Source organism: Ananas comosus, linkage group 17, assembly GCF_001540865.1.
Source record: "Ananas comosus cultivar F153 linkage group 17, ASM154086v1, whole genome shotgun sequence".
NCBI lineage: Eukaryota > Viridiplantae > Streptophyta > Magnoliopsida > Poales > Bromeliaceae > Ananas > Ananas comosus.
In genome coordinates, this window is record NC_033637.1 from 10,583,891 (window position 1) to 10,593,193 (window position 9,303).

The following is a 9,303-nucleotide window of genomic DNA, read 5'->3' on the forward strand; positions in this document are numbered from 1 at the left end:
GAGAGAACAATCATAAGATCTTTTTAGTGCATTAGGACCAATCATTCAAGTTTGATGCATGCAAAGGGCATAGATTTGTTGTGGCACTTTAGAGCTGTTGATTGGGCTCTCTCATATGAATTCACTTTTTTCCTTTTTTTTTTATTTCCCTCCGTTTTTATTTAAGAAGACGTGGCCATGGAGATATCAACATGTTGAAAAGTGCAGGGGAAATTAAAGAGTTTCAGGCGGTACTACATATGGGTGCATAAGTATATAATACTGGCCTATAATTACCTTTGCTATGACTTTGACTAAGGTTAAAGTTGTTGACTTAAAAATGGTCAGCATCCTATATATCTTATGGCGGGAGATTAAGTTGGGACAAGTCACGTTCAAAATGGCAGAAGGTCGAGTTAAGCCGAGTCATATCCGAATGACAGAAGGCCAATTCATAATCGACATCTGTAAGCGTTATGTCTGTACACTTTAAGTGAATTAGTTGTATTTTTCTAACAGTTCGAGCTTTTGAAATTAATGGTTAGCGCCGACGATTCGACAAAAGTGTTGGCTAGGGATTGTTTGTGACAATAATATTGCTAATAGAATAGGAATTATTATCGACATTACAGATATATTGAATACGTTCAATTCTATCACATAAATAATAATTATTTATAGTTCAACTAATTTGTCAACAACAATTGATCATTCTTTCTTAATAGATACATATATATGCTATATATCACATGTGCCAAATTTACATTATAGAGATGCTAGTCACAAATAACACCATATTCCACAAATCCCACTAAGCCCATTTATATATTATTGAATTTATTTTCGCTTTTAATAACTACATGACAAAAATAATTATCCTTTTTTATTAATTAAGGCACTGTTCATGGATATCCCATTATTCCCTAGCCTCTCTATTCTCCAAATAAATATGGCGTAAAGGTGAATAGATTCAAACTAATTTTTTGCCAATTTAACTAAAGATCGATTGAGAGAATAATATTAAATGTATATCTTTTAAAATCTGTATTTTTCACTATTTTTAATATAAAAGTTTCTAAAATTATTAGAACAGAAAAACATGACATAAATATTGATTTTACTTTTTTTTCTAAGAAATTTAACTTAGCTCAAAATATAAAATAATTCTAGCTTTCGAACTTGGGATTTCGATCCTGAAACCTCGGATATCAACTATCAAATTCTTTATCACTTACGCTAGCGACGGTCAATACATAGTACAGGGAGTAAATTAACTGGCATTTTATTTCCATTAAATTTAATGAGAGTAATATAATGTACACTCAAAATAATGTTTATCTCTAAAGATGGATTAATATCATGGGCTAGCATGAAGTTTATGTATATGCTATTCCTGTGGCTAATAAGCTCTCATATATGTATCCTAATTGTTAGTTTTCACTATTCTTAATTATTAGCTTGTTCAAAGTTTTACAAAAAGTGTGTGTGTATATATATATACAATTTAAAAAAACAAAAACCAAACATTACCTAAGCAAGTAAAGTAGTACAAAAAATATATCACCACACTTTCATGTTTTCTTTAATTATGCAGGTGATCTCTCTCTCTCTCTCTCTCTCTCTCTCTCTCTCTCTCTCTCTCTCTCTCTCTCTCCCCACTAGTCCAAATCATTGGGTTGACCACAAGTGGACTCCACATATTAAGAATCAAACCATGCATTTTTATTTCATATATTTCCAGTGCATTTCGCTCCTCCCCTTATATAAACTCCCCCTCCACACCATGCAACAATGCAAAGCATCCCCAACCTCCTCTCTCTCTCTCTCTCTCTCTCTCTCTCTCTCTCTCTCTCTCTCTCTCTATATGGATCTCTCTAGTTACTTCCTCTCATCCCCATCCTCTTCTTCTTCCACACCACCTGATCATCAAAAGAAGTCAAAGCGCCGCCAACCGCAGCAGCAGCAAGAGAGAAGCAACAGCAGAAACAACAACAACATTAACAACAACAACAACAACAACGCAGCGGTAGCCGCAGCAGAGACAGGCGGGGGTGGCGGTGGCGGCATGAGGTACCTGGGGGTTCGGCGGCGGCCATGGGGTCGGTACGCGGCAGAGATACGTGACCCGGCGACGAAGGAGCGGCACTGGCTTGGCACGTTCGACACAGCGGAGGAGGCGGCGGTGGCGTACGACCGCGCAGCCCGCTCCCTCCGCGGCCCCCGCGCCCGCACCAACTTCGCCTTCCCCGACCTCCCCCTGGGCTCCTCCCTCACCCCCTTCCTCTCCCCCGACCTCCACCACCACCACAACCTCCTCTTCTTCGCTACCCCATCCCCTACCCCACCCCCACAACCCTCTCCTCCCCCTCCTCCTCCTCCTCCTCCTCATGATCCAACCAACCTGACCGTTGACTTTGACTTTGACCTTGACCTCGACTTTGACTTTTCTGGTGGGCCCCAGCACTCCGCTGCCTCCGTCCCTGGGCTCGCGGAGGCGGAGTCGGCGGCGGGCCATTGTAGTGCTTCTCCCGGCGGCGGGGCCAGGTCGAGCGGGTTCGAGTTTATGAACGAGTACGCCTACGGGCCGGAGTCGGCGGCGGAGTCGGGGATATTCTTCGAGGAAGGCTATGTCCACAGCCCGCTTTTCGGGCCGATGCCGGCCGCAGACGACGCCGCAGCTGCCGCTGTTGCCGACGGGTTCCAGCTCGGCGGCTCCGCCTCTTCATTCTTCTTCTGACGAAACTATCACCTGCGTCCGTCCGATGCATCCGTACAATCCGTGAAAGTATCACATCACTTTACTCACCGTTCATTTCATCTTATACTTCAATTTTTGTCATCATTCAATCACAAAAAATTCACGTCAACTTTCTTAAAACCCTCCCCACGAAGAGATAACTGCTTTAAGATCGGAGCACCCCACGTAATAGTCGACCTTTGATTAGAACGCCTCTTTGCAGTGAGTCTCTCTCTATTTAATTTTGAAAATTAAAATATAAGATGAAATAAATGATTGGCTTATTCTGATGCACCGGGTGCATGTAGTAATTTTACACATTTTGTGCATCCGATCAGACAATCGTGCACCGCCTATCCGTAGATTATTTTCTCCTTTATTATTCTGACTAAAATGTTGGACGGTAGGATTTGAACGTGAAACTTATGGACGGCCGATAACTGAGCGGCGCACAGATGCACGGATACACCAGGTGTTTTCTTTCTTTTTCTTTTTCTTTTTATTTTTCCTTTTCTTTTTTTGAGATTTGTGTTTGGGTGCGCCCGCAATGACGACGTGGCGTGTGGTGATTGGTGCGTGGCCTTTTTTTTCTTTATGATTTTCCTATTTTGTGTGTGCGTTTTTGTTGAAATTTAATGTATGAATGAATGAAAAAGAGATATTTGGATATAAATATATGCATGAAAAAGCCCGCATGTGAATTTTTACTGACAATAATATCCACCCATGAAGAAACGATCTAATCAGTCATTCATCACTACTTTAAAATTCATACATTGTATGAGATAAACAGTTGATTCGGCCATCGGTCTCAGTATTTGTCAATCGGACCACATTGAGACTCATTTTTTATACACATACTGTTGGAATGGTAATCCGAATTTAATCCAATATTTAGTTAGAGATAGACGACATTTCTTTTCTCCATATTATTTTATTTTTATTTTAGATCTTGGGGTACATAATCGGTATAAGCGCAAATACCGATTTCAACAATTGATATCAGGGAAAATCACATTTCCAACACATGCTATAATATATAAAGATTAATATTAAAAACGCCATTAATTAAATTACATAAAAACGTTTTACAAATATACAAATACAGGCGCAGGGTTTGTCGGGCTTCGGATCGGACTTGGATCGAATTTGGGAAAAAGCCCAAACCGGCCCAAAATTTTTTCGGGCCTAAATTTTGAAGCTCCGCCGGAGCCCGAAGTCAAATTTTGCGGTATGAAAAATCCGGGTACGGAATTCGGCCCATACATCTAACAGAGAATTAAGCAATGTAAAAATATTTGGTTTTTTTCGTTTAAGAATTTGAAATGAGCTTCTGTGTCTTAAAAAATGGAGGCTTATATTGGAGCTTCAATTAAGGCTAGTAGTTTAGCTCGCTGTTCACGAGTCAATTCGTATTCGGCTCAAAATGAGTTCGAAATCTATCGCTTATTTAATAAACAAATTGTACACGAGCTGAATTTTCAACTTAGCTCGCTCGAATTAATATATATATTTTCACTACAACAAAAACGGTCTATAGCGACACTTTTAAATGTCGGTATAAGTCAAAATAAGTGATGCTGGCTAAATTACCGACACTTTTAAAAAGTGTTGCTATATGTGGGGTCGCTAGGTATATAGTGACAGTTAAAGAGTGTCGCTATAATCTAAAAGAGTGCTGCTAATTTACCAATATTTATTTAAGCATCTAGCAATCACCGGAACTCTACCTCGTTGGCTGCGGTGGCGGAGGAGGACGAGAGGAAGGGATCTTCGTCTAGAATTTCAGTCGATTGAGTGAGAGGAGAAGAGGAATGGTAATAGTAATCGATTTTTCTTTCCTTTTTCTTTTATTTTTCTTTTCTGTGTATAATCAGGCCGAATGTGCTAGGTGGGGTGGGTTGAGTAGAGTACCCTTTTATTTTTGATTGGATTAGACTTTATATTTAGGCATTAGTAGGTTTTTTTTTAAGTTTTGGTATAAATATGACACTTACACAAAAGTGTCCTAAACATGTGTCCCTATAACCTAATTCTGTTGTAGTGTTTGCAAGTCGGTTCATGTTATGTTCGAAATGAGTTTGAAATCGATTACTTATTTAATAAACGAGCCAAGTATAAGCTGAATTTTTCTATTAGAAATCTTAACGAGCCAAATACAAGCTAGGTTAACTCACTCGTGTTTATATATATATATATATATATATATACACACACCAAACCTCGCACGTGATACCCATCGCGTTAAGCACGTGCTCGTCCCAGAACGTATTTATGTGGTATTTATTCACGCGCATTTTACCCACTTGCACTTCTCGTGACCTTGCATAAATGAACACTAATTTACACACAGTAATTATTATTATTTTACTTATTTTACGGAATTTAGTTATTAAGTTTAACTAAATCTTTTAGTACAATTTTAATTACATATAATTTTAGTCAAATGCACGGACCCAATACTATATTTAAATTTGCATATAATTAAAAAAAATGTAATACAGAAATAACTAGGTGCAACCAACCGGCTACTAAACTCCTTCCGTGCCAGAGTGTTTATGCTAATTTGGCAATTTTCGTCCAAATTGACGATGTTTTCACTTAAATAATTTAATAAAAATAGCTAATATGTATATATATGCTAATGATCTATGGGGATGTTTGGTTCAAGTGCTATAATATTTTTGGTAGGAAAAAAATTTTATGCTTTTTAGTTTGTACAAAAACAATATTTTTCATTAATATTTATTTGGTTTGTCCCAAAAAAAAAAAAAAAGGGATAACTTCAAAAACCCCCCATATGGTTTCGTAGTTTCTCACTTTGCCTCACTGTGATTTAAAATGTATCAATTTGCCCCCCTGTGGTTTCGTTTTTATCTTTTCGGTAATATTTCGTTAAATTATATATAAAAAACTTCAGACACCCATCTAGATTTACCAAATATTCACTTTAGTACTCTTTAATTTTAACTTTATTACTGATTTAAGAAAAAAAAATAATAAAATTGATAAAAAAAAAAGAGAAAAACAAAACCACAGGGAACAAATTGATACATTTTAAACCACAGGGAAGCAAAGTGAGAAACTATGAAACCACAAGGGGAGTTTTTAAAGTTTTCCCAAAAAAAGGAAAACTTTGATTTTTTTTTTTTCTAAATTCGTAAAAATATTTTTACCCCTAACCAAACAAGGAAGAAAATAAATTTTTTTTTTACTTGTTTGTTATGTAACTTTTGAATTGAATGGTAACGATGAGAACAAGGAGTGAGGATGTGGTAGAGAAGGAAGGTGTGTTGTTGGGTTACCTTTCCGGCGATCTTGTGCATCTCGCCGAGGAGGCAGGAGAGCAGCGAGGACTTGCCGGAGCCGACGGTGCCGACCACGGCGGCGAGCGCGCCCCGGCGGATCTCCACGTCGACGCCTCTCAGCTCCGCGGCGTCGTCGGCGGCCTCGTCGTCCCACGCGAACGCGCCGCCGCGCACCTCGACGGCGGCGGCGGCGGCGGCGGCGGGGACCCGCTCCACCGCGCCCCGGTCGAGCTCGCGGCTGCCGAGGAACTTGTCGAGGCGCTCCAGCGAGATCATGGCCTGCGACACCGATATCAGCGCCTGCGGGAAGCTGCGCACCGGCTCCTGCAGGATCTTGAAGAAGGACGTGGCCGTGAACACGAGCCCCGCGTCGAGGCGCACCCCCACGGCGACGCACGTCCCGAACACGAGCGCCGACACGAGCAGCGGCGCGCTCTGGAGCGCGATCATGTTCCCGGAGATGGAGTACATGAACCTGGCGATCCAGCCGTACTCGCCGTCGCGGAGCAGCTGGATGCGCCGCAAGAAATGCTCCTCCCAGGCCTGGAGCTTGATGACGCGCATGTTCGCCAGCATCTCGTTGGTGGCCTTCATGCGGCGGTCGCGCATGGTCATCAGCAGGAACTGGTACACGTTGTTGCGGCGCGTCAGCAGCATCACGAGCGCCATCACCGCGAAGATGCCGACCACCGCGGAGGTCACGGAGGGCCCCAGGTACGCGTAGAGCAGCGCGAGCGCGACGCCGACCTGCAGCGGCATCAGCCAGAGGTAGTGCACCTGGTTCATCATGTCGGCGATCATCTGCGCGTCCACGGCCATGTAGTTCACGATCATGCCGACCCCGTGCGCCTGCCGCGCCGCGCACGAGAGCCGCAGCCCCTTGCCGTACAGTGCGGTGATCAGCGCCGACCGGATCCGCATCCCCAGCTTCTGCGAGTNAGAGAGAGAGAGAGAGAGAGAGAGAGAAAGAGAGAGAGATGGAATGCTATCAATTGTTTGTTGTCATCCATTTGTTTTCGATGGTGGAGCCTTCAAATCGACGATCAGTACAATTGAACATGATTTATACTACTTGAAGTATCTGAAAATCAAATTTCAAGTATTTTCGACATCATCAACCTAATGATCAAAGGGTTTTAAAATTTATAATGTTAATGATCAATATGAGACTTCTCATTTAACGCTATAAAGATATCAAAATCAATTGAATTTTGGTTAGAAAATTTTTTAAACTATTTAAAGCAAGATCTATACTCTTGATTCTGATTACAAGATCCATATCATCACTTTTTAAAGTATATTCATTTCCAGTCGTTCATTTTTGCGTCCACTTGATGGACAAGAGAACAATATCACAAAAGCATGAAATTTAATTTCTAGATACTTCAAGTAATATAGATCATATTCAACGTATCGATCATCAATTTAGAGGCTCCATTATCAAAAACAAACGAATGGCAATAGAGCATGTTTACTACCGATAGCATTTCAATTATATAACAGTGGCATGCACCATGTCAATGTATCTCTAGCCAGTCGATGTCTCTTTCTTAGAGAAAAGTATAATAATTTATTAAGAAAATCATGGTGGTGGGGATGAATAAATTTTGGGGACAAATTTGACTGGTTGGAGATACAGATAATGTGGTGCCACTGCCATCGCCATATTTTAAATACTTTTTGTGCCTGGAAAAAAAATAATTGTATAGTGGCTTTCCACTCCGGGATTTTTTTCTTTTTTTAATTAAAAAATATATGAGTAAAAATATAAAATAAAAAATAAATTAGGTAGATACATTTTATTTAAATGTAAAATAAATGATTACTCTATTTGAGCTTTTGAGTTTTTTGATGCACTTAGATAACATTCAATTGTTGCTTTTAAATTTTACAAACTATTTTCTTCAAAAAAATTACACAATATTTTTTTAAAAAAAATTAAAATTAAGATAGTTTTATCTCTTTCAGAATAATTAACTAATTCTTCGATCCTTCTATATTAGAAGTGAGCTCTTTATATATGCATTGCTTTTTAGTATTAATTTTTTTACTGTTTTATTTTATTTATTAACATGTATTCTTTTTCATATTTTTATAAGTCACTAAAATATGCTCCCTTTTCTACATGGACGCCGCGTGGGCAAGTGCTCATAACAACGTAGATTCCATGACGAGACACCTAATGAAATATTATACAAGGAGGGATTCGATGCTGTCCGTTCAATTAAAATATACTTTTCACAATCTTTATTCTGAAAAATGATTTTGACTTATCATTGCTGTATTCAGCCTCTAGTTGTTATCACATTTGACTTCGTTACGGTGTCATATCAAAAAAGAATTTTAATTATACAACTCAATCATCCAAAGCCTACTTTTTTTTCTCCCAACCTTATTATGTTTTTTTAATAATAAAATTGTCAAAAAAAGTATTTAAATCTTAGGAGAGAGAGGATTTTAACCCTTGAATGGAGAGTTCTAATCCTACAACTCTTTTTACATTGCACAAGGAGGGATTCGATGCCGTCCGTTCATCCTTTCCGTTCAATCAAACTATACTTTTCACAATTTTTATTCTAAAAAAAAAATTTGACCTTAATGAAAAGGATTAATTAAAAGGAAAAGATGCTTTGCCAATTTTATTCGGCCTCTAGTTGTTATCATATTTGATTTCGCGATAATGTCATACCAAAAAAGAATTATAATTCTACACCTCAGTCATCCAAGAATTATGTTACTATACTATCGATAGTATCAAACGCTTGGTGCTATCAAGTTTTTGACCGTTGGATGAAAAGATATACTGTTTGGATGATAGTGGTCTCCTGAGGTTGAGTGGGTGGTTGGTTGAATTATATAATCTAACAGGTGAAAATAATAAAAGAGTAAATCTAACAGCAAAAAATTAAATAGTACTAAGAGTTTGATACTAGAAAATTCAATAGTACTAAGAGTTTGACACTATCAATAGTATATTAGCCGAACTTATCATCCAAAGCCTACTTTTTTTCTCCCAACCTTATTATGTTTTTTTAATAATAAAATTGTCAAAAAAAGTATTTAAATCTTAGGAGAGAGAGGATTTTAACCCTTGAATGGAGAGTTCTAATCCTACAACTCTTTTTACATTGCACAAGGAGGGATTCGATGCCGTCCGTTCATCCTTTCCGTTCAATCAAACTATACTTTTCACAATTTTTATTCTAAAAAAAAAATTTGACCTTAATGAAAAGGATTAATTAAAAGGAAAAGATGCTTTGCCAATTTTATTCGGCCTCT

At 38.8% G+C, this 9,303-nt stretch overlaps 1 protein-coding gene across 1 annotated transcript; it reads left to right on the forward strand.

Moving 5' to 3' along the window:
• LOC109722915 (ethylene-responsive transcription factor LEP) lies at window positions 1,844–2,716 on the forward strand. Its single transcript, XM_020251093.1, has one exon. The coding sequence runs from the start codon at window positions 1,844–1,846 to the stop codon at window positions 2,714–2,716; it is 873 nt and encodes a 290-aa protein (XP_020106682.1).